Genomic DNA, 26,078 nt, shown 5'->3' with positions numbered 1-26,078 from the left:
CAATGAAGCAAGAGGGCTCACTGCCTCTCCCCAGAGGCCTGCTGGTTAAAGATCCAGGTTTTCACAGCTCTTCTAAACAACAGCTTGATTGTAAAACTCTTTGTTCTTCCAACATTTTGAGAACTATTGGCATTGTCTGACTTTAAAACAGTTAATCAAGTCTACAGAAATATGCAACATTTTCGTTGATAATGCAAAATTCTAAAATGTAAATGTAATTTGAAGTTTGTTAAACTGAGAATCTATTGCAATAACTATCAAGACCTTTTGAAATATGGCTACAATACATATTTGTAAAATCACAGCTATATCAGACAGAGCGGTGGCATTTTTTTATTTTAAATTCAACAGCGTGATATGTATCAGAGCTGGCAGGATTTGATTCATTTTTCTTGCAGCCACATTGTAAATGTGTCCTATGTGAACAATCCACCTGAATATTTTAAAAACAAAAAAGGCACTTTGCAGACATTCTAATACTAAGACAGATGTTTGTATGTGAAGTAGAGAACTTGGCTAATAAATCTTGCTATTGCTCAAATGTTAATGCTAAGTAGTTTTAGAAGGTTTCAAATGATGTTGTCTCATAATTAAATAATATTGAAAACAAAGGGATTGAATTCAAGATTTACTTTATATATAGTTTTTTAATCTAGAAAAACAACCTTTTTTGTGTTGTTCTTGTATTGACTTTTAGGAAATTTTGGGAAAGATTTATTGCCCTGTGTCATGATAATGAAAGTCTTCACGGTATCACATTTGATCAGATCAAGGCTCAATTGGAAGCTCTGGAATTAAAGAAAACCTATGTATTGAATCCGCTGGCTCCCGAGTTTATTCCACGGGCTCTGCGACAGCAGCATTCATCAAACACCAATAAACCACAGCAATCGCCACCAAAGGTAACTTCTGAGAAAATGATTAAAAGGTTGCAAGAATTTGCTAAGAAATATCAGAAAAGCATATTAGCTGTTGGGCTTCCTTCCTAAGAATATAGAATGGAAAAATACTAGGCTGAAAAGATAACGCAGTTTTACATATACTAAGATAGAGCTTTTCGTAAGCAGTAATTTTTTGGGTCCAGGAGGACAATATGTGTTCAAAAGATATCATGATATTCATGCAAGAAACTCCTAGAATGTCTGGGAAAGCACAATATCTATAAATTGTCTTTCTTTTTTCTCCCCTTAAAATTATACAGTCATATTGAGAGTGAGTGTAGGAAGAGGCCAGCAGGTGAGATACCTAGGCAGGTAGGTGAGTGCTGAAAGCTGGCACTACAGTGGGTGAATGAGCCTGCAGGGGCTGTGAATGAATGCTGTGGAGCATGTGTAAGCCAGCATGGGCCGCAGTTGGATGCTATTGAGCACAAAATCTCTGGGATCTCATACTCCAATGTGGGGATCTTTGGGAGCAAAACAGCAGGAGCAACTTATGATCATAACTGTTGACTTGTGATCTTCCCTGCCAGTTTCCCTATTAACTCTGCTAACGGGAAGCAGGCTGGGAAGGTTGCAATTGGAGATCATATGACCATGGCTCATTGGGGTGTTCTAATTGTGAACCAAGCATCTGAGCGCTCAGATTGCAGTCATGTCACCACACGGATGCTGTGACAACCACAACTTCACAGACTACAGTGGAACCTTGGGTCACGAACGCTTCTGACTACAACCAAATCGGGTGCCGACCAAAAAATCCAATTTTCCCTGCTGCAATGATTTCCACTTCCACATCATTTTTGTGTGTGTGCGCGCATGTACAGTCAGTCTTGCTTCCAGTCACAACCAAATCAGGTGCTGATTAATTACGGTCGTGACCTGAGGTTCCACTGTGTTCGGAAATTGCTCTTATGCAGAGCCATCATAACAAGCAAACCTGAGGAATATCAGTAAAGTGATATTGTTATTGTGATTGTTTTTTTTACCAGTTGTATTTTATGAATTTTATTGGTTTATGATGTAAACTACCTCATATGTTCATTTGGATGGAAAGCTGGGAATTTGTATATATAAAACTACTTAGTACTTACTAGCAAATTAAATGAGTGTCAAGAACTTGGTTTGGTGGGGTTGGAGATAAAAACAATAGCTACAACTCCTTTAAAGTGCCATATTCTATTGGGGAGTGTGTATGTATGTGCGTGTGAATTATTGTAATCAATAGTGATAGCTCTTGTAGAAAGATTAAGAAAACATTTATCTAACCCTAAATATATGAAGAAGCTGAAATAGCCCCCAGCATTTTAAAATATAATTTTTGTTTGCAATGCAGAGACTCTTATCTTTATAGAATAACTAGTGAACCAGTTTGTCATTCTTCTTCATCCGTGTTATTCATAGGTCAATATTTATTCAGGCTTTCTAAACAGACCGATTAATGTGTTCAGACTGCTGGAAAATGGCGTAGACCTTTCCCCTGAGGAAGTAATGTTCTTAAGCATCAGTGAGTTTTAAAACTTGGTGCTCGACAGCATATTGAAAAAGAGGCATTGGGAAAAATTACCATCTTTTGGTTTTCTCTTGTCTTCCTATTACAGCTGTATAGTAAACCTAGTAGATGGAGAATAAGAAACAGTGGATCTTTGGAGAAAGAGTGCAAGATGTCCTAGGAGTACCTATGGGCTACTAAGTAGGCAGGCCACAGTGGCTATGCCTTCTACTGAACATTGGGAGAGAGAACTGTAACGGCTTCGGGTGAAACTGTAACTGGCCAGAGTGAAATAGTGTTTTGACCTAAACAAGTTAGCCAGTTAGTTGTTACCTGGGATCAGTGGTGGGCAACAATCTTCTTTACGGCCTGTGGACTTCAATTCCCAGAATTCCTGAACCCGCCAGGCTGGCTCAGGAATTCTTGAAGTTGAAGTCCAACTCTACACTGTAAAGGGGACATAACTGCTCATCCCTGCCTTGGATCAATATATGTCTCACTATATTTTTCTTTTTTCTTTTTCCACTGTATATTCCCCCCCCCCACTATATTGCTGTATTGCACTTTGCTCCTCTGAACACCTTTCCATTCTAGATTGTATATTTGGGAGCCTTGCCATCATGGCAAGGTTAATTTCATCTCGAAATTAGTACAAGTTATCTCCTGCATCTTGTGTTTGCCTATTCCAATGGTTTTGTGGTTAGCAGTATTGTCTGGGTTAAGAAGCCAGAGCTTTAGTTAGCTGCCTCTTAGTCAGATAAATAACCCTCAGAAGGTAGTCTTGATCTTGTGGGACACATGCTTACATTTCTTGGGGCAGATTCTTTCTCCAATGTTATTTACAGTACTGATAGATTCATAGTAGTATCACAGTTTAAAGGTACAGTAAACTGAGATACTGACTTCTACTGTGAATCTACCATTATTAGTTTCCATTTTTCCAAGTTCCATAGGACTTTTCCTTCTTTCTTGCAAAGTATTTATTCCTCTTACAAAAGTGGGAGGACAAGTTTGCTGTTGGCAGTGCAACAGACACTGACTCTTTAAAACAGGATATTGACAGTGATATTCTAACAGTTGTCCTTTAGCGGTGGTTGTAGTTATATATTTTCTACAGTAAAGTAGCTATGCTGTTAATTATGCTACTAGATAAGTATACATTTGCAAGTTTGCAATTTTATCTTGATTTTAAAATGACCTAGTGTACGTGAGGGTATAATTCAGACTGCCTGCAGATTCTTCACCCAAAATATCATATTTTTTGAATCAACCTAAAAAGGAGTGGCATACTTGCAGCTTGCTCTTTTTAAAAATTAAAATAACAAATTTTGTGGATGCCTTTTGCTTTAATCTTGATTTGCTCAAGACAAGATGATTAGATAGACAGACAGACAGACATTATCTTCTTTTTTCAGTTTCCTATATGCCAGATTGGTGTATTGGTTGAGGCGCTGGACCAAATACCAGGAGAAAACCTAATTTACAAGATGTATTATGTGATCAAAGTTGATTTGCCATGTGTACATTTTCAGCTGTAGAGTGTAAAACACTCAGAATTGTAAAAATAACCAATATAACAAGGTGCAACTGTTTTCAGTGCAACTGTTCAATTATATAGTTCTTTCATGTATTATTTACAAGGATTAGGTTAAGTTTGTTCCCTGCTGTCTCTGAAATTGATCATATGGTATTTTCTACTGCATGTCTAAAATTATTGTAAGAATTGGGTTTTTTTTTTACTTTTTATTTATTCCCTTTTATTTATGCCACTTTGTTTCTGCATGGCGCTGTACAAGGTCCCCTCCTCTCCATTTAATATTCCCAACAATCCAATTAATCAGAGGGCCAGTCTTACCTTACAAGTATTCGAACATAGTATGCATTTATATTATACTGCAACATGTGATGTAATTAAACAAAAGCAGTATTTGTGCAGCATTGCAATTAATAAGGTGTAAACCTGACTCTGAGGCAGAGAAATCTTGGTTTGTGAAGGCTCACAAATTACTCCACATTTCATGCCACAGAAATATCTTTTGTCATTTAAAATAATATTATTATCTTCTATAATTTTCTGGAAATGTTTAGGCATTCTATAATGTTGGTAGTTCCGAACACTTTCTTAACTTTCTTTCATGTTTATATCAGCTTTAAAAGTAGAATAATTTAACTCCTGGCCAATCTTTTTTTAATAGGTAAAAAGCCATCATCATAACCATAGTGACCATTTTCACACTGATGGAATTGGTAAGTATTTGGAAGAGGGTGGGTATTTCTTTGTTTGTTTGTTTTGAGAAAATGTGAAATAAGCTTGTTTTTGCAATGAAACTAAATGTTTTCTAGGTAAAAATCATAGGCTATCAGAATCCATAACCCTGTTTGGAGTCTGGACTTTCTTTCTCTAAAATTATTGAGGGAAGCATAAGGGAAAGAATCAAGAATGACCAAAAGAGTGATTCTATACTATTGAAATTTAGGAGCTCCTCTGATTTAGGGAAATAAAGTATTTTAAAACATATAGTCATGATTTGATCCAAAGTTCAAGAGAATTCTGAATGTAGACAACAGGCAAATATATCTATTGTGGCCTTTGATCAGTCTTCACAGTAGGAAAAAAAATAATTTGGTACAGCAATTCATTGTTATTATTATGGGGAAAAAACAACACATCTATAAAACCACAAATTAGTTAGACATTTTGTGAAATTGTATGACATGGTGAAGATATTTGGCTACCTGGCATGCGAATGCAAAGTAGCATCACTTAAAAAATAATGAACATAAAACTTATCAGAATGAAACCCTCCCCCCCCCAATTTAGAGATAATTGGGGAGATAAAGTACATCTTGATGCATCATAAAGAGGACACTGTATGAGGACAGGGGCAAGCGATTCTACCTTTCTGAATCCATAAGGGCAAAATTTCTGTAAGTAAGGAGTCCCGTGAAATCTTCCCACCAGCTGTACTGAAGGGAGGGCATCAAAGCAGGCTCTTTTATATTTGCTTAGGCTTACATTGTAGAGACCAGTGGTGGTCCGCGAGAAAATTTTGGTGGTCCACAGAAAAATTGTTTGCATTTTTTATATTGCACTAAAAACTATTTACTCTTTTTTTACAAATTCATATTAGTGGTTTGCGGGATTTAAAATTATGAATTTAGTGGTCCCTGAGGTCTGAAAGGTTGTTGAGCCCTGGTATAGATAACCTGCAGTAGCGCTAATAGCTATCTAACATTTGAGAATAAAATTCAAGAGCACTGGTGATAGCATTTTGATGATCAATGTCCTAGTTCTTTCTTTTATGATTAATTTGCCTTTCTCAAGGGTTAATTGGCCTAAATATGAACCAGAGAATCCTAGACTGCAAAGTTCTATACAGGTTAGAGATTGCCAATGAGATTGGTAGCTGCCTGACAACAGCAGAGGCACCAGACCTGTAGGGTCTATCAAAGAATACTGTGTGTAATTGAGGCACTCAATGAATCTGGCCAGGCTATCGTATGTTCCTGGCCACAGCTGCTGTGAAATAAATGTTCTTTGAAGGCTGAGGAAAAAGTGAATGCTCGTAACTTTCACATTCATATTTTTAGTTCAGCCAACGGCTTCTGTCTTAATTGGAAATCCTGTCAGAGCATATACCCCACCACCGCCACCCCCTCCACCTCCTCCTGGGCCTCATCCTAACCTGGGAAAGTCTCCCAGTCCTGTACAGCGGATAGATCCTCACACTGGGACAAGCATTCTTTATGTACCTGCTGTTTATGGAGGAAATATGGTCATGTCTGTGCCTTTACCTGTAAGTATTCATTGTTGCATTAATGAAGCACCCTCTCTCCATCCCCCACTTACTCAAAGTTGGAGATAATATTTTGCTTTTATCAGAAGAGCTATTTGCTAATAAAAGAAAAAAGCCACTGAAATAAGTATCTCAACTATTTAAATGTTTCAGCTGTATCAATCCAGATAATGCCCAATGAACTCTGCATGCTGAAATTCCAACCTGCAAAGCATGCCATTTTTTTCATTCGTGGCAAATGTACTTATTTGATATACCAGTAACTTTAAATATTTTAAAGTTATTTTAGAAGACTATACATGATAAAATGGAAGGGGGTAACTTTTTGTGATCAGAAAATACTTTTTGTTTTAATTTCCTAAACTGGAAAGCCATATAGCATTTCTTAAAGAAGAGCACAGGTGGTATTCAGCAGGTTCACCATTTCTGGAGAACCAGTAGTTGAAATTTTGAGTAGTTCAGAGAACCAGTAAATATCACCTCTGACTAGCCCCACCCCCAACTATTCTCTGTCTCCTTCTCCTGGAGTGGGGTGGGAATGGAGATTTTATAGTATCCCTCCCCTGTCATGCCCACCAAATCACAACCCACTCACCAAGCCCCACCCACAGAACCGGTAGTAAAAAATTTGAATCCCACTACTGAAGAAGAGGAATGGGGATATTTTTAATCAATTTTAAGCATAGTTAAGGAGTTGTGGCAGCTTGCCCATTTGGTAGGGATAGGGTTAAGAAGGGGACTAGCAGTATTGTTTTGTAACTATTTCTTATAGCTTACAAAGAGGCTCTGCAATATTTCTTCCAGATTCTCCTCTCTCCTGTATTTGCAAGGAGAGTGTAGTGAAGTATGACCTAGCTGATACTGTGCTTTGAATTCAAATATTCCATTCCATTTCTTTTGCATGAATTTGTCCTTTGTTCTCATGTGAAAGTTAAACATCGTTTGATCTTTGGCAGGCAGTTTTCTTTCCTTTTTTTAAACTCATGCTTACAATTGGTTTCAAACACTAATTAGCCTAGTACTTCATTTTAATAAAAAGTGTAAACTGCACATTTTTGTGCAGTCTACACTAAATCTATAGGCATTTGTTTTGGGCTTCTTCTGGATCCACTGTAGCTTTTTTTAAAAACCGGAAAATAATAGTTCAACAACTGTACTTTTTCTAGTCTTCAAAAGGTGACTTGTTTCTCTGAAAGATAAATAGATTTCAGTCAAAAAGATTTGCAGTTACTAAAATCTTTATCACAGTCACATAAAGCAGGTGTAACAAAAGCAGTGGCACCTTAAAAAAGATGACTGTTATCATCAGTAGAAATTCTCAAAGATTGAATGTCAAGGAACTTTTGAAGTCCATAATGTTTGATTTATCCTCAGACTTCAGTTTTTAGCTCAAGAAGTTGTCATAGAATTGAGGCATCAAAAGCTATGAAAACTTAACATTTGTATTGTTAACACTTTATATTTATATTTATATTCTTCCTTTTCCTTTTTATTCATTTTTTTTTGTAAAAAAAAAACAGAATAATAAAATATGTCTATATTTGCAATTTTTAAAAAAAGCCCCTCTATTCTGAATTTTTGTGTTGATATAAACAGTTCATGTTCTTTTTCCAGACTAGGGTCTTCCTACTCTCCTATCACAATTTATCTGAGGGATTTTACGTGGTGTCCCATATTTATATTCAATATTACTTGTACATTTTTTACCTTGCATCATGCCCTTATTCTCACATCTTGATTTCCAAGAGTTTTCTTCAATTTGAAACTTACAACCGTACTGGTTCTTACTCAGAATACCTGGTTCCTCTTGTTGAGTAATTTACTTGTTTACAGAAAATGGCATAAACATTCTAATTTCATTGGTACTCTAGACATCTTTTCACTGTTCAGATTAAAAATTGTAAATGATACTAGGTTTTACATCTTTATTGCATAGGTACCATGGACAGGGTATCAGAGTAGATTTGCAGTTGATCCTCGAATCATTACTCATCAAACAGCCATGGCATATAATGTGAATCTTTTACAAGCACATGGACGTGGGTCCCCCATTCCCTATGGTCTTGGACATCATTCACCAGTTAGTATAGGACAACAGCAGCTTCATCATTCAGAGAAAGAACAACTTGAACTAAATCGAAACAGTGAGTTCAGTCTCTTTTTTTTTTTAAGAGAATAAAAGTGTGGTGTTTTGTTTTAAGTTAAAACCTAACGTTGATATGTCTGTTCTAAATGGTACTGAGAAATGTGTTTGTGAAAATTGGCTTCTTTTTATAAGGAATATATAATCAGTACATTTACATGGTTTCTCTGAAAATAAGACTTCTTCGGATAATAAGCCCAATTGGGCTTTTGAGTACATGTGCTAAAAGCCTTCCGCCGAAAATAAGCCCTCCGCCGAAAATATTGCAACACAGCAGCAGCCATGAGGTGACCACGCTCGCTGCCTCCTGCACCTCAATAATAATAAGACCTCCCCAAAAATAAGGCCAAGTGCTTATTTCAGGGGTCAAAAGAAAATAAGACAGGGTCGAAGAAACACGGTACTACCTAGTCAGTGGAATGTGGATAAGAGTTTATTGGTTGGTACAATAACCTCTAGAAGAAAAATCATTAAATGGTAGGAGCATGCTTGGAGTAAAATTGGATTTTGGATGTTCTATTGGTATACTTTCCAAAACATGCCAAAATAGGCCTTACTTGTAGGAGAGAGTGGTACATGTGGCACAAGTGCAACTCAGACTAAAAACAGCAGTAATAATTTATTAAAATTGTGTGCCACTCAACTCTCAATGATTCTGCCTTACCACCATCAGAGAAATTATAAAAGATAAATATAACAATGGCAAATGTAACAGATCAGATATTTCAAACCATATGTGTTTTTTTAAGTTTGTAAATGTCTTATCTTTCTCTTTTTGGAGACACTCAACTACATCTAATGTCTGATTTCCCAGACTTTCTCTTAGACTCTTCTCTGTTTATCAGTTCTTGGTAGACAACCAAACTACCTCGGTGTTCTGGTTGGAGGTTACTTCCTTTAAACAGTGATTCTCCTCTTTTGTTCCTTCGTTATGCTGCTTGGATTCTCCATTGTTATTTCCTTCATGGAAATGGAGTGCAGTGGTTATAATATGCTGCTATTCTTCTATTATTTAGTCAAGGAAATATTAAACTAGGTTTTTGGGAGGAAGGCATGCAATATAGTTTACCAGACAAAAGTCCTGGAATCTGCAGTACTGTATGGATATTTCAGAGTTCTCCAGACGCAGGTGCTACCTTTTTCTTGTTGGAAAGCACATCAAGTGAGCAATAAGTGAATGCAGAATATTGTCTGGTATTTTAAGAGAGCAGAATGGATTTTGCTATTACAGACATTCTTTGGGGCACCAGAAGCTCCTATATATCCAGCACTATCTCTATTATAGTACATAATGCATTGATGTGAAAAATATATAAATTATCTTAAATAGAAATGAGCAATTGGACTCTATGCTTATGCTTGTAGCTTTATTACCTTTCAATCAGCAGGTTTCAGCTGAAATTGGAAAACAAATCCGACAGATCCATTAGGAAACAATAAGCATAGAATAAGCATAATCTCATTAGCATAAAATCTATTTCAGAGCAAGGCAGCTTTTTAATGCTGAAGGACTGACGACTGTATCAACACTGAAATTGCTCTGATTTCATTTGTGCTGTTTGAGTGACTTTCCTTAAAGCTGTGCTGTTCAAAATCTGCCTCATTAACTGCTTGAAAAGCAGAGTAATTACTGTGTACAGTATTGAGTGCCAAGATGAATTTCCCAATATTGTAGATGTATGAGCTGTCACCTTACTATGCCAGACGATGATGTCCTTCAAAAGTTAATTGGATGCAAACTAGTTCACGGATATAGCTCTGAAAGAAACCTACTTATTATATTCATGAAGGTTTGGGTAATTCCAAAAACAAATATGGCATCCCGTCCTTAATTTCTGCTAAAACCCTGAGAAGTGGGAGAGCATGGAACATGCTAGAAATTCAATTTGTTGGATTTTTTATAATGTAACTGAAAGAGAACAAAGAAAATGTTGTGAAATTCTCCTAGGCGCTGCTTGGAGTGTCCAAGCATGGGTTAACTTCAGCTTGCTGCCCAAGGACTGAGTTCAAATCTTTGTGTAGCCACGCCTCCTGTTCCCCACAGAGGCTCAGTTTTAAAAACTCAATCGCCCTAAAAGGATGCAGTTGGGAAGTTCCAGTCCTTGAACAGCAAATTGGACTCTCCAAGCAGTTAGTGTAGCCTTTTTTCTTATATTTGTGTTTAGCATATAGGATTCTTTAAAAATCACTGGAGGAAAGTTCACTCCTAATTGAAGCGTGGAACAGGTGCTCGGAGTGCGGCTGCCTTCCGCGACCACCGCGGTTGAGGCACCACTGGGAGGCTCGTCAGCAGCTGCTGGCGAGCTCTGGGGTCAGGTAGGCAGGTAGGGATCCCTCCGAGTTCGCTGTCGGTGGTCTAAATTTAGAACGGAGGCTCTACTGAGCTCTCCGAACTGCCGGCAATTCCCCAGTGCGCTCCGTAGCTTGCGGCGACCATTTTGGACAGAAAAAAAAGCGGTACGCTTTATTTTCAAGCCGTTTGCTTTGCCGCAACCTAGTTTCCACAGCAGATTGCCGCTGGGAGGGCTTCTTAATTTGGGACCTCGCTCTGGGTCTCCAGGCAGGTCTCCCCCTCCCCAGGAAGACTATTGAAAGCGGCTGCAAGGAGTTTGGCTCTCTCGGGCATTCCTTGCTTTATCACTGCGCAGATATGCAGCGCCTTGGGACTTCCATTTTTGGTGCCAAAATATTGCTGACTGTTACTGATCCCGCAAGGCTCCATTTTTCTCAGAATGAATTAAAGGGGCATACTTCCAGAACTATTGCATTACTGGGATTATCACATCTAAAGCTCTGACTGAGAAAAAAAAAGTGTGCCATGGCCAGCAGGAATGTGTCTGAAGCCAGGGATCAGGCTGAACCTCCTGCTAACAAACGCAGCAGGCCCAACCCTGCTGCTAAGGGGGACAGTGCAGGCTGCCCTGCAAAAGGGAAACAGCTCCAAGCCAAGAAAGTCTCAAAAGCTGCAGAAAAGTTGGCTGAAAGGAGACAGAAGGCCCTGGAGAGACAGTTTCAAAAGGCAGTTAGTGCCCACATCCCTCATATGCCAGATCAGGAAATCCAGGTCAGCACCTCTAGTGACTCTATCTCAGCTGCTGGGGAAGCTGATCTCGTGCATTGCTGTTGTTCCATGGGCGCGGCTGCATGCACGAGAACTTCAGTGGTTCCTTCTCCCCATATAGCGATGTAAGGCCAGCAACACCAAGAGGGTGGTCACGGTTCCCCCAAGAATGATTTGGTCGCTCGAGTGGTGGCAATCAGCACTAGCGAGGGGATCCCTCTTCAAGGAACCAGAGCGCCTAGTCATAACAACAGACGCCAGCTTATTCAGCTGGGGCGCTCACCTACAGAGTCACGTGACGCAGGGCAGGTGGTCACAGGCAGAGCTCGCCCACAACATAAACTGGCTGGAGCTCAGAGCTTCCAGGCTCGCTCTGTGCCACTTCTGTCGGTTCATCGAGGGCCGTCATGTCTGACAGACAACATCGCCACCAAGGCTTACGTCAATCATCAGGGCGGCACTCGATCAACAGCCCTGATGTCGGAGGCAGCGGCATTTGGGTGTTGGGCAGAACGCCACCTTGAGTCCTTGAGGGCGGACCACTTCTCCGGGGAAGACAATGTGACAGCGGACTGGCTGAGCAGAATGACCATCAGCAACTTGGAGTGGCAGCTTCATCCATCTCTGACCACCAGTTGACGCAGAGGTTCGGTCTCCCAGTCCTAGATCTATTTGCCAGTCCCGAGAACACTCAGCTCCCCCGGTTTATTTCATGGTTCCAATGCCCTGACGCGGAAGGGACGGACGCTCTTTGGTGCCGTTGGCCCCCGGGACTGCTATACACTTCTCCTGTGTGCTGCTCCGGGAATCCAATCATGGGTTAACTTAGCCTTCTAGCCTTGAGACTGAGTATGCAAATATCAAAGTTACGCCTCCTCTGACTGGACTTCCGCTTCCTCCCCAGTCCTTATTACTCAGTCAAGCCTACGAGACTTATTTTCAACGCTCTCTTGACTAATTGCTAATATTTCTAGGTTAAGGATGAAATTACTTGGTTTTTCACTGTGGATTTCTTGCTGGATTGGAGGTAAAGCGGCAGATTGCTGTCAGCAGATTCCTCCCTCGCTATTTCCCTTAAAGGGATATCGGATCGCTGCAGCTGGAGTGGGGCTTCTCCGCCTGCCCTCCCTTATCATCAGCGCGCAAGGAAGCTGAGTCTCCCAGCGCTGCCACCCCTGCCGGATAGCACCCGCCCGCGGGCGCGGTCAGATCCGAGGCTTTGGCTTGTCGGAGCGGGGCTTCCCCCCCCTTCCCCGCCTCCCTCCTTTGTGCCCTCGCTGGAGCGGCTGCCGGAGAATTACACGGATCGGCTGTTGGGAATTTCCCTTGCGGTTCCTTTGAATTTCGCGCCTTTGAAGCCGGTGACCTTATTTGGAAGCGCTTTTCACGCATGCGCTCTAACGCCTGGGATGAGAAGGCAGATTTTGTTCGCGCGCTTGAGTCTGCGCACTGCTTCCGCCCCTCCCTTTTCCCTCACTCGAGTTTGCTGACTCAGGGAGGAGGTCGCTTCTCTTAGTCTCTGCTTCCACGTGGCGTTCTTGGCGAAGTGCTTTCAATTGCATTCCTTTGTCTCGCTGATTGAGCTCTTTCAAACTCATATCATGGCTGATCAATTGCAAGGTACTGTCCGGCCAGTCTCTGAGCCCCGTTCCCCTGGCGAGGGAGGGGCCAGCCCTGGGCCCAACAGGGCCGCGACCAGGGCCTCTACTAGTAGGCCTCGAGCCTCATCTACTGTTCGGGATAAGTCGCACAAGCGCAAGGACAAGGCCAAAGTTCCCCCCAAGGCATCTGGGGCTCCCATTTCTTCCCCTCCGGTTTTGGTTCAGCAGCCTGTGTCTCCGGTGAGGGTTGTTGAGCAGGGTTGGTCTCCTGATATTCAACTTCCCCAGGGCCCTATTCCCGAGGTAGGGGCTTTCGGGCCTCGTTCTCCCCCAATTATTTCGGAGGCTAGTGGGGCTTCTCTTCGTTCACCTCCACGCGCTGGGCCCTCTGCCACGTTCACCCCCACAGCTGTAGGCCTCAGGCCTCTGGAGGGCCAGGATTTGGGCCTTTCTGCTGAATTCTACAGCATGATCTCAGAGGCTATTTCCAGAGGGGTGGATGCGGAATTAGCGCGTAGATCCCAGGTCTCCAGGCCTACTCTGGCCTACTCAGGCCTGGCTCCCCAAGCAGTACAAGGGGATTCTTCCATTCTGCAAACTGATCCTCCTTCCCCTTTACACTCTGTGTTTAGCGCACAATCTCCCTTAGTGGAAGAAGGTGAAATCCAGGATAGGGAACTCTCTGGTGACGAGGGCCTTCCTGTGGACCTGCCTCCGCCCCCTGGGCTTTTCAGGCACACTCTTTTCAAATCCCTGCTATATAAGGCCAAGACTACCACCCACATGGGGGAGGCAATTTCTGCAGAAAGTGCTGCTGTGGGCCTGGATGCCACCGAGCGGCTCTTTGCTGAGCAGGTGGCTCTGCAGGATTTTATCCCATCTCCCAAGCTTTTTCTTGATTTAATCCAAAAGCAGTGGGATGAGCCGACCGCGGTTAAGCCCCCTGGGTCTGGTGATAGGAAGCTTTTCACATCTTCCCCAGAGTTGGAGGCCCTCCTGCAGTTTCCCACAGTGGATGCTCCCATAGCGGCTCTTGCTTCACCGGCGTTAATTCCTTCTGAAATTTCGGAAGGATTGAAGGCCGAGGACCGCAAGGCCGAATCGGTCCTTCGCAAGACTCATCAGGCAGCAGCGTGGGCCTTGCGATCAGCCACTGCAGCTTCCTTCTTTAATAGGACTTCTTTAGTTTGGCTGAGACAGCTACAGGAAAGGCTGGATCCGGAGGAACTGCGCCTCCATCAGGATGTCACCAAACTGATAGCGGCCCTAGAGTTTTCTGCTGATGCCACCCTTAGCGCGGCAAAGTTTGCTTCCCGAGCCGTGGCTTCCAATGTGGCCTCTCGCCGTTTGCTCTGGCTCCGCCACTGGCAAGCTGATATCAAATCCAAGTGGCGTCTAGCGTCCACGCCCTTTAAGGGCGGGGCCTTGTTTGGTTCGGTGCTGGATCCAATTCTCATTGAGACTCGGGACAGACGTAGGGTGCTTCCCTCCACAAGTGCCCGTGTGGCCAGAAGGCCACAGCCTTATGGTAGACGGCAGCCCTTTCGGTCTGGGGACTCGGGGTTTACCTCTGCCCCCTATGTCCCCAACTATACCAGGGGGTTCTCCCAGGCACAGGACCGTGGCCAGGACCGAGCCGGGGCCAGAGACAGGGGGCGCCAGCAGAGTCAGGCGCAGAGTAGACGGTCATTCCGAGGAGCGGGCAACCGATCCTTTCGCAGATACCGCTGACTCGCAGGAGGTAGGGCCCATAGGAGGACGTCTCTTGGCCTTCGCCCACCGGTGGGCGGAGCTCACGTCAGACGCCTGGGCCCTTCAAGTAGTGAGTTTGGGTCTCACGCTAGAATTTCTATCCATCCCCCCGAGAAGGTTCATCAGGTGCCCTGTGCCCAGGTGCCCGTCAAAGCGGCGCCTTATGGACACCGAGATATCTCATCTTCTCACCATCAGGGCCATAGAGCAAGTTCCCAAAGGGCAGGGAGGCCTAGGGTTTTATTCCATCTTGTTCCTAGTACCAAAGAACTCCGGGGGATGGAGGGCAATCCTAGATTTGAAACAGCTCAATCAGTATATCAAATACCAAAATTCAAAATGCACTCTCTAAAGAGCATATTGGCTTCCATCCGCCAAGGCGACATGATGACTTCCATAGACATCAAAGAAGCGTACCTCCATGTGCCCATTCATCCGGCACATCGGAAGTTCCTGCGGTTTCACTTCAACGGCCGTCATTATCAATACCGGGCCTTGCCATTCGGCCTCTCCTCGGCCCCGCGCACGTTCACCAAGCTTCTGGCAGTATTGGCAGCCTCCCTTCGCTCAATTCCAATACGCATCAATTGTTATTTGGACGACGTGTTGGTGCTGTCGTCCTCTCGAGATCAGGCCCTCCGAGACCTACAGGTCACGATGGACGCATTGCGGGACCATGGCTTTGTCCTCAATCTGCCCAAGAGCCACCTGCGCCCAACCACGTCCCTCCTTCATCTGGGAACCACCATCAACTCGATGTCGTGCGAGGTTTTCCTGTCCCCGGAAAGGAGGCGGAGCATATACCGCCTAGCGCATCATGCGCTATCCCATCGGCGAGTACCGCTGCTGTCGCTTTCCAAACTGCTAGGGAAGATGATCTCCTGCATCAGCGTGGTGCCCTGGGCCAGGTTCCATGCGCGTCCTCTCCAGTGGTTCCTGCTGCCCTTCCAAAGAGCGCATACCAGTCATTCCCACATCAAGGTGCAGCTCCCGGGCAAGGCCAGGCGGTCCCTGCATTGGTGGATGTCGTCCAGGCTCCTCAGGGGATGTCCATTCAAGGAGCCGGACCGCGTTCAAGTTACAACGGACGCCAGCTTATTCGGATGGGGGGCCCATGCCCTGGACAAGGTGGCCCAAGGTCGATGGTCGGACCAGGAGCTGGCGAACAGCATAAACTGGCTGGAGTTGCGGGCCATCCGTCTGGCTCTCCTGGAATTTCGGGACATTGTATCTCATCACCATGTGTTAATCCTGACCGACAATGTGGCCTCCAAGGCTCACATCAACCGCCAAGGGGGAACGCAGTCCAGAGCTCTGATGCTGGAAGCGGAAAGGTTGTTCCATTGGGCGGAGCCCAGACTCTCATCGATTCGGGCGGAGCACATCTCGGGCGAAGCCAACACTCAGGCGGACTGGCTGAGCAGAGCGACTGTGGATCAGGGGGAGTGGCAGCTCCACCCCATTCTCTTCCAGGAGCTCTCTCGCCGCTTCGGCCTGCCCGAGGTGGATCTGTTCGCTCACCCGCACAACGCACAACTTCCCCGGTTTTACTCCCGATACCAGGCTCCGGGGGCGGAGGGGGTAGACGCTCTACGCAGCCGTTGGCCGGCCGGCCTTCTCTATGCCTTTCCTCCTCTCCCGATCCTTCCGTCGGTCATTCAGAAGATATTGACAGAACAGGCGGAAGTGCTGCTGGTCGCTCCAATGTGGCCCAGACGTCCCTGGTACGCAGACCTCGTCCATCTGTCCGTTTCGCGTCCTTGGAGGATCCCGGACGACAAGATTCAGCTCCACCAAGGGGCTCTCCGGCACCCGGGCCCTCAGCTGTTGCAGTTAGCCGTGTGGCACGTGAGCGGGAGATGCTAGCGGCCCTCCACTATTCAGACGAAGTCATCTCTACAATTCAAGCGGCCCGTCGCCCGTCGACTACCCGTATTTACGAAGCTACCTGGCAGGCCTTCTGCCGCTGGTGCCGACGCACCGGGGTCGATCCCATCAAGGCCTCGGTGCCCCAAGTTCTGGATTTCTTGCAGTCCGGCCTCAACAAGGGGTTGGCACCAAACACACTTCGCCGTCAGGTCACAGCCTTGTCAACGGTGGTCGGGGGTGGCCAAGGCCGCTCCTTATCCCAGCACTTGCGAGTTCGAACCTTCCTTAAGGGTGCTTCCAACTTACGACCGCCGACGGTACATCGTTATCCCACGTGGGATTTGACCTTGGTTCTCAGGGCCCTTACAGCTGCCCCCTTTGAGCCTCTACACTCCATCAGCCTCCGCTTGCTGACACTCAAGACGGCTTTCCTGGTGGCCATAACATCGGCCAGGAGGGTGTCGGAGCTAGCAGCCCTTTCGGTTCGTGCGGATCTTTGTATCTTCCACCCGAACAAGGTAGTGCTTCGTTTGGATCCGACCTTTCTTCCAAAGATAAACTCATTGTTTCACAGAACTCAAGAACTTGTCCTGCCGGACTTTTGTCCTCACCCGTCTCATCCGCGGGAACGTCAGTGGCACCATCTGGATGTGCGCAGGGCCCTTCGTCGCTATGTGAAGCGCACGGCGTCGTTCCGAAGATCGGAGGCCCTGTTCGTCTCCTTCCAGCCATCTTCAATGGGACAGAAGGTGTCCTCCCACACCATCGGCCGATGGTTGAAAGCTTGCATTGCGTTGGCGTATGACACCCACTCCAGACCGGTTCCAAGGCGGATCACTCCTCATTCCACCAGGAGTGCGGCCACCACAGCGGCCTGGGCGACGCAAGCATCTGTGGAAGAGATTTGCAGGGCGGCCACTTGGGCATCCCCCTCGCCTTTTATTCGCCACTACAAGATTGATGTCTTCGCCTCGGCCGAGGCGTCCTTTGGGCGGAGAGTGTTGCAAAGGGTCCTTCCGTCTGCGGAGGAGCCTGACCAGCCTAGCTCCCGCCCTGGGAGTTCATTGCTTTGATATATCCCATGATTGGATTCCCGGAGCAGCACACAGGAGAATGACCGTTGTCTTACCTGAACGGTCCTTCTATGGGTGCTGCGAAGGGAATCCAAACCCGCCCGCAGCTTCGGCTGGTCAGGGCTCCATTTGACTGTGACTAGTTACTGACTGGACTTGACTCCGTAGTGCCGGATGACTTGCGGCTTGTTGAGGATTGACATAATGCTTCTTCGGTGGACTTCGTAATAAGAACTGGGGAGGAAGCGGAAGTCCAGTCAGAGGAGGCGTAACTTTGATATTTGCATACTCAGTCTCAAGGCTAGAAGGCTAAGTTAACCCATGATTGGATTCCCTTCGCAGCACCCATAGAAGGACCGTTCAGGTAAGACAACGGTCAGTTTCCGCTCCTCCCACTGATACCTCAGGTGATCAGGAAGATCCTACTGGAGGGGGCTGAGGTACTGCTTGGGGCTCCGCACTGGCCAAGGAAGTCCTGGTTCGCCGACTTTGTCAGTCTTTCAGTGACCAAGCACTGGCGCATTCCTCAGCAGCAGATCTCCCTCTGCCAGGGGGCCATTCCTCACCTGGACCCTCGATGGCTTCAATTGGCAGTGTGGCACTTGAGGACGAGCTCCTGAGGCAGGACAACTTCTCTGACAAGGTCATCCGCACTATCCAGGTGTCCAGGAGACCTTCTACTGTGCGGATCTATGATGCAACATGAACCAGTTTCTCTTCCTGGTGTCACTCCCATCATATCATCGCTACGACTGCGACAATTCCGCAAATCCTGAATTTTCTACGGGAGGGCTTGGACAAGGGCCTTGCCCCCAACACACTTTGGAGGCAGACAGCAGCCCTGGCCACCATCTTGTCCAGAGACAATTCTCAACCGCTCATCAGACACCCAAGGGTTCGCAGCTTCCTGAAGGGGGCTACCAACTTATGCCCTCTGACGGTGCACTGTTACCCAACTTGGGACTTGTCAATTGTCTTGCAGACCCTAATATCACTGCCATTCGAACCTATTCGCTCGGCTAGTCTACGACACTTGTCACTCAAAACTGCCTTCCTCATAGCCATTACCTTGGCGCGCAGAATCTCAGAGCTGGCTGCACTCTCCGTTAGGGAGGACCTTTGTATCATTCATTCGGACAGGATCATTCTGAGATTGGACCCAGCCTTTTTACCAAAAATTAACAGTTTATTACACAGAATGCAGGAGGTGATCCTCCCCGACTTTTGCCCGCACCCTAGCTGTCCAAGGGAGTGGGTCTGGCACAAGCTGGATGTGCGCCGCGTTGTGCGGATGTACAAAAAGAGGACGGCCTCCTTTCACAAGTTGGAATCGTTCTTCGTTTCATTCCAACCTACTTCAATGGGCAGGAAAGTGTCATTTTCCACCATAGGTCACTGGCTGTGCGCATGCATAAAGTTGGCCTACGAACAACAAGCCAGGCCTGTTCCTCCTCGCATAACAGCACACTCCACAAGGAGCGCCACGACGACGACTGCCTGAGCCACTCAAGCACCCATTGAGGAGATCTGTTGGGCGGTCACTTGGTCCTCGCCGTCTCTGTTCATTCGAAAAGGAGGGTCTTACAGCGGGTCCTTGCGGCCCCTGTTACCCGGGTCATTCCTTCTTCCCACCCTGGGACCACATAGCTTGGGTATGTCCCATGCTTGGACACTCCAAGCAGCGCCTAGGAGAATGACCATTGGCTTACCTGAATGGTCGTTCTCTAGGCGCTGCAGGAGTGTCCAACCCCGCCCTATGGGGTTTTTCTTGTGTGGGTGCAGGACTTAGCACCTATAAGACACGGACCTTTCCATACAGCAACCTTTGGATCGGATACCTTCATTTTTAAAACTGAGCCTCTGTGGGGAACAGGAGGCGTGGCTACACAAAGACTCAGTCCTTGGGCAGCAAGCTGAAGTTAACCCATGCTTGGACCCTCCCGCAGCACCTAGAGAACGACCATTCACTTTAACATAATGTTCTGTCTCTGAAGAAAAATAGGATGATTGGACTCGCCTGTGAAAGGTGCTGATACTTTCAATTTATTATAAAATAACCTATTTTCACAAGAGCCAAATTCAATCACGTATTAACTTAATGTGTCATTAAGAAGGAAGACGAGCAATTAAACATTAAAGCTAGCTGTTCTTGTTGGTAGAAAATTACAGTGTGAAGTCATTATTGAATGAAAGATAATTGGTCATGGCAAAAAGGAAAAGAAAACCCTTGAAGAAAAGACTTTGAGGAGCTTTTGTCTTTTAAACATTCTCTGACTTTTATCCTGAGAAGTATATTGTGTTGCAACCTGCCTATCTTCAGTTGTTTAATAGCTGTTTAATAATTTAATAGATTTTGTCTTTAACAAAAAGGACCCAAGATATCTGGAGTTTTTGGACTTCACCATGAGGAATTTAGAAGCGTTTTGCCATTTTTGGTAAAATTGGCTCATATTATCTGAGCCAAGATGGACAGTTAATCTTAACTAAAAGCACAACATATGGTGAGCAGTTGCCTTGTTTCAAATAAGCTACAGCTAAGGTTAACTCTAGCTGGTTGAGTTAATGAATAACATAAAGGAGAACCCCAAAATCTGGGTGGCCCCAGTAAGAGGAATAGACAGGTGGCAGCTATGAAGATTCCAGCTGCAATAAGCTATGTTTTATTATTTTACATAAATGTAGTGGTTTTAGCTATTCCAAGGGATACCCAGGACCAAGAAACTAACCTTTAGACAGATAGAATTCCTAAACACACAAATTGATTTAACAATAGGGATTATTGGACTTTTCTTTGCAGAAATTGGCTTGAAGAAATTGCCAATTGAGTTTTCTTTAAAAACAAAGTTATGTTCATCCAAGTTCTATTTTCTGAATTAGCTTTTTCTCAGGCAATGCTAATTCTAGGCCTAAAGCCGAGCTATATAACAGAACTGTCCCAGACCTCCACATCAGTTACTACATTAATTATGTTTCCTTTTGGTAGATGCAGCATTGCCCAGTCATTTGACAAAAAATGGGCCATCATTTGTATTGTGCAGGGGACCCAAATTTTAAGAGTCCTGCCCTAACCTAATCAAGGTTAAAAATTATTTCAGAGTAAATCCTAATAAAAAACATGGAATGATGAAAATCAGCAAGTATGTCATAGGATTTAAAAAAAAACTGAAAGTTGGATGGTTTGATATTTATGTTAACTTTGTTCTGTTAGAAAACTATTGCATTTTAGGTCCTGTGCCTATTTTGAGAAGATGTAGGGCAAACTTCTAATTTACATCTCTACATCAGATAGTTAGGACTGCATTTCTAATGAGAGACTTTTTCAGATGATTACATGAGATTTGTCATTTGGAAAAGCAAGATGAGTGTTAGCCCTGGACTGAGTTTAGGAACAGAAGCGTTTAAAGTTTCCTATGAGAGGCATTCTGAAGTCTTTGGGCAACAGTTTGATATGAAGCTATTTAGCAGTAGCAATAGCACTTATATATCACTTCATGGTGCTTTACAGCACTCTCTGAAGGGTTTACAGAGTCAGCATACCTTATTGCTAAGTTATTGGTCAGAAGATATGGGATATAATCATGTCAAAGTTGGTTTGTTGAAGTTTATTTGTGTTTGCATAATATATTTTCTTCGGTGTGAAATAGTTATCTGATCAGCCACTCAACCTCAATCTCAATATAGATGTTTTGTTAGAAAAGCACAGAATTTGCTTGCCATACCTGTGGGCTGTTGCAAGTATGCAATTGAAAAATAGTAGTCTTCTACTTACAAGGATTCATTTATTGACCATTCAAAGTTACAAAATCCCTGAAAAAGGTTACTAATGACCATTTTCATATTTATGACCATTGCAGCATTTCCTTGGTCATGTGGTCAAAATTCAGATGTTTGGCAACGGACTCATGTTTATGTGGGTTGCAGTGTCCCAGGATCATGTGACCACTTTCTGCAATTTTGTGACAAGCAAAATCAACAAGGAAGCCAGATTTACTTATCAACCATGTTACTAACTCAATCAATCAATAAAACCTTTATTGTCAATGCACAATATGTGTACAATGAAATTGAATGAGCCTCCCTTGGTGCAGCCTACCCAAGAACACAGAATACATCTCAATAAATCAATAAGTAAAAAGAAATCCCTAAACCCAATAAGTAATAAACTAACACACATATCCTCTCTCTCTCTCTCTCTCTCTCTCTCTCACTCACACACACACACAAACACAAACACAAACACACACACCGTGTTTCTCTGATAATAAGACAGGGTCTTATTTTTTTTTGACCCCTGAAATAATCCCTTGGTCTTATTTTCTGGGAGGTCTTATTATTTTTGAGGTGCAGGAGGCAGCAAGTGGGGTCACCTCATGGCTGCAAGTGTATCACATTAGTTTGATTGTGGTGTTATGTTGCATTTAAAAATCTGACAGTCCATGGATAAAAGCTATTTTTCAGCCTATTTGTTTGGCTGGCTATGCTTCTACATCTCTTGCCCGATGGTAGGAGAATAAAGAAATGCTGTCCAGGGTGTGAATCATCCCTGAGGATTTCCTTCACTCTGCTGAGACAGCAGAACCTGGCGATTTCAGCCAATGAGGTTAGGGGGCAGCCCATGATTTTTTGTGCTGTGCTCATCACCCTCTGTAATGTCTTCCTGTCTGTGGCTGTTAAGTCAGCATACCATACCGTGACACAATATGTGAGGGCGCTTTCTATCGTGGACCAGTAGAAGGAAGTCATCAGCCATTGTTTCACCTGATTTTTCCACAACACCATGAGGACCCTACAACTTAGTAGCTATAGTGAATCACTTAACTGGAAAGAAAGGTTGTAAAATGGGACAAAATTCATTTAACAAATGTTTCACGTAACAACAAAAATTTGGGGCTCAATTGTGGTCATAAGTCAAGTAGCATAAAATACCTGTATAGCTTTTTATTCTTTTAAAAGAAAGGCTGAGAGAATTGTGCTATATAATTACCTTAAACTTGTGAATTCTGTAAGTTTTAATATAGTTAGGTAAAGTAAAATATTTTCATATTCATTCACTGCTGAACTTTTCCATGTTCTATAACATATTGCACAAATGCATTCATTTATGAAGATAATTCTCTTAGCTTGACATTTTGAAGATGAATGAATATATCCTCATTCATAAGATCACATTATGTATGATGACTGAAGAATAAGGAACAAATGTCATTTGTATGAAATTTTCATAGCTGCTTATTATTTCAGAGGTTAAGTTTTAAAATCCCATTTAAGGGTAAGCTATAAATTATACCTTCCTATTCTGGCAACATTTTAAATTTATCTTTATCCGCTGGGGAATGTTTCTGGTTTTATCATTCCATAGTTTTCTATGGAGATGACTAGAAAATGAATAAAGGTATTTATCTTCAAGACGATGGTCAGAAAATATCTGAGTAGTGAATCTGATGAAGTGTCTGGTTCACTGTGTGTCTTTGCTTCATAGTAGATCTGTATCATTGATGATTTTCTAGTTACCCTCCTAAATTCAAGATTTAAATCTGGAACTATATTTCCCTTTTTTATTTCCCTATGTAGGTAATAGGACCCAAATGACTTTGCACTCTTTGGATTATCTAAGAGTAGAATATAAATGAGTAATTGGTAATTACCAAAAACTGCTTTGGTCATCTTCAGTCAAGTAATTCAGGAGCAGGAAGTAGATTAAACTTATTTGATCATCTCTTTCATAGTATGTTAAATGTTCTGTACTTGATCTAAGGAAAGAACATTGCAGGCTTGAATCAGCAGTGGTATTTGATTGATCAAATTGCAGTATAATAAATTGAGACATGAAATGCTTATTTTCTACTCCTTTCTTGTGATCATACCACTAATCACAATTAGCTATAATATTACAACTGAATGAAGAACCATGTTAATGACTTCCCAGGAAGCTATTGCATAGAAACTCATTTTAAATCATGGCTTCATTCTCTGGGTTTTGCCCATGGTTTCTTAGTTTATAAGTAACCAAAAGATCACAGCTAATCTCCTATTGAGCAAAGATTGTTGTCCTTTAAAAAGCTCTTGTCTGTTTTTAATTGTTGAGTACAAATTTGGTTATTTAGTCTGGATAAACTGTAAAAAGTGAATATTATTATTTATATGGTCATGTCTGAGAACAACAATAAATTATAGCTTCTAATTTGTATGTTTCTTTTATTGTTGATTACATCTGATAGACAAATGTGTTTTTTAGATTCACATTTACTCTTTTAAATTTTATTAACATATTACCCTAATTTGGTTTCTTGCACTATTTTTTAACCTGTATACTATTTTATGCATAGGTATTCTTGTTTTATACAGTAATTTTGTCAATGTCAATGTGGAATTATTTTTAGAAGCTGAAAATATGATTAGTAAAATAATTATTTAAATTAAGTAAAAAAATATTAGTAAAGTAATACCATAAAATATTTTCTTTCCCTTAACCATCTAATATTTGTCCCTTTGCTTTAAATTTTAAACAATAATATTTTAAATATGATCATCAAAGTAAGATTGAAAACACTGATATTTCACACGTCTAGGTTTAATAACTTTCAACTGTGATTATGGTGGGGTATAATTTAAGTTGAATATTAAAAATGAATTTTATATGAAGTTTCTATATTATTTAGGCAAAAATGAGCCTGGTGCTGGTCCTGAAATCAGTAAAATTCGGACATCTGAGAAAAACCCTTTAGAAGCCAAACAGGTACGCATATTATTATTATTTTCTTCTGTGTGATGCCCATGGAACATGTATAATGTAGGTTTTTAAAAATCTAAATAACCCCAGAAAAATCAAGACACACAATAACTAAGCCCACCGCGATAACGATATAAGAGATCAGATATATTAGAGGGAAAATACAATTATTTGTGCAGACTCACCTAAACAATAGTATTAGGAGAAATAATATGGTGAGGTGGTCAACATTTTGGGTTGTTTACAGTAGATAAAAGATTATGCCTAGTAACCAAAGTAAGTACAGGTAATTCTCAACTTGCAATCATTCATTTAGTGACCAAAATTACAGTGGCACTGAGACTTATAATCATTTTTCACACTTGTAACCATTGCAACATCCCCATGGTTACATGATTAAAATTCGGATGCTTGGCAACTGGCTCATATTTATGACGGTTGCAGTATCCCGAAGTCATGTGATCAGCTTTTGTGACCTTTTGACAAGCAAAGTCAATAGAGAAGCCAGATTCACTTAACAATTGCAGTCTTACTACCTTAACAGCTTCAGTAATTTGTTTAAGAACTGTGGCAAGAAACATCGTAAAATGGAGCAAAATTCAGTTAGCAAACATCTCACTTAGCAATGGAAATGTTAGGCTCAATCAAGGACAACCTATAATGCCAGTACTACAAGTAATCCATTTCAGGAAATTTTGATAATTTATTTCAGTAATATTGAATTCAGTAAGGTTTTTTTAATACAGCCTATCTTTCTAGACTATTAATAAAAAAAAGCTTGATAGACAATATTTTAGCAAAAGCGCAATAGCACCTAGTATTCTTTTAAGGTATATTTTTTTAAAAGGGAGTACGATTGTCAAAGCAAAATGTGGTTACTAAAGAGTTTGGACTCATCAGCCTATCAGTGCTTATTCATTTAATGAATCTGATCTGTTGACTGGTGATCAAAGTCTATGCAAATTTTAGGATCATGGTATTGTACATTGTTGTGGCAAAGTATTTGCATGGTTTTGTGTTATTAAACTTGAAAACCATGAATCATGCAGGAGGAACACATGGGTGCAGATATTAGATAATCAATTTCAACATTATAATTTAATTTTAAAATCTGCATTTGGATGAAAATTTAAAATTAGCTCCTGGTCGTTGTTCCCTTCCCAGTGCTTTCATTCCTTTAAGGAGGAATATTAAGAGGAGTTAATAGGTCAACAAGTCATCAGTAAGAGGGTGATGGAAGCAAAGTGAAATAAGGAGTGGCATGTGCATTACATTGCTGGTTTTCTTTAGAAGTGAAATTTTCTAAAAGTTTTATATGGTTCTCTCCCTTTTACTAAATTACTATGGTAATTAGGAAGAAGTGAGTAATTAATTTCTTCTGTAATATTTTCTTAAATTGGAATTCAGGAATGAGATCTTAATATTCAGTTTAACAATAGAAATATAAGACCACGAAAATTAGAGCTTCTGTAGCTTGTAATAATAGCAATAGCACTTAGACTTATATACTGCTTCACAGTGCTTTTAAAGCCATTCCAAGCGGTTTTAGCATATTGCCCTCAACAATCTGGGTCCTCATAAAATAGTTTTAAATTTCTATTTTGTATAGAACATGTAAAAGT

At 42.6% G+C, this 26,078-nt stretch overlaps 1 protein-coding gene across 5 annotated transcripts in view; it reads left to right on the top strand.

The window, feature by feature from the left end:
* Window positions 1–26,078, top strand: part of HELZ (helicase with zinc finger) — a 150,435-nt gene that overhangs the window by 111,452 nt on the left and 12,905 nt on the right. For all 5 annotated transcript variants that reach the window (XM_087710231.1, XM_087710229.1, XM_087710227.1 and 2 more), the window contains exons 21-25: window positions 698–902; window positions 4,626–4,677; window positions 6,022–6,227; window positions 8,164–8,371; window positions 24,386–24,462. In XM_087710231.1, the coding sequence (XP_087566357.1) occupies window positions 698–902; window positions 4,626–4,677; window positions 6,022–6,227; window positions 8,164–8,371; window positions 24,386–24,462 (748 nt within the window). The remainder of the gene's footprint in view (window positions 1–697; window positions 903–4,625; window positions 4,678–6,021; window positions 6,228–8,163; window positions 8,372–24,385; window positions 24,463–26,078) is intronic.

Source organism: Thamnophis sirtalis, unplaced genomic scaffold (assembly GCF_051295495.1).
Source record: "Thamnophis sirtalis isolate CommonGarterSnake01/CBP01778 unplaced genomic scaffold, rThaSir2_p1.2 scaffold_3, whole genome shotgun sequence".
Classification (NCBI taxonomy): domain Eukaryota; kingdom Metazoa; phylum Chordata; class Lepidosauria; order Squamata; family Natricidae; genus Thamnophis; species Thamnophis sirtalis.
The sequence above is the reverse complement of the archived record's forward strand: the minus strand, read 5'-3'. Positions and strand labels throughout refer to the sequence as shown.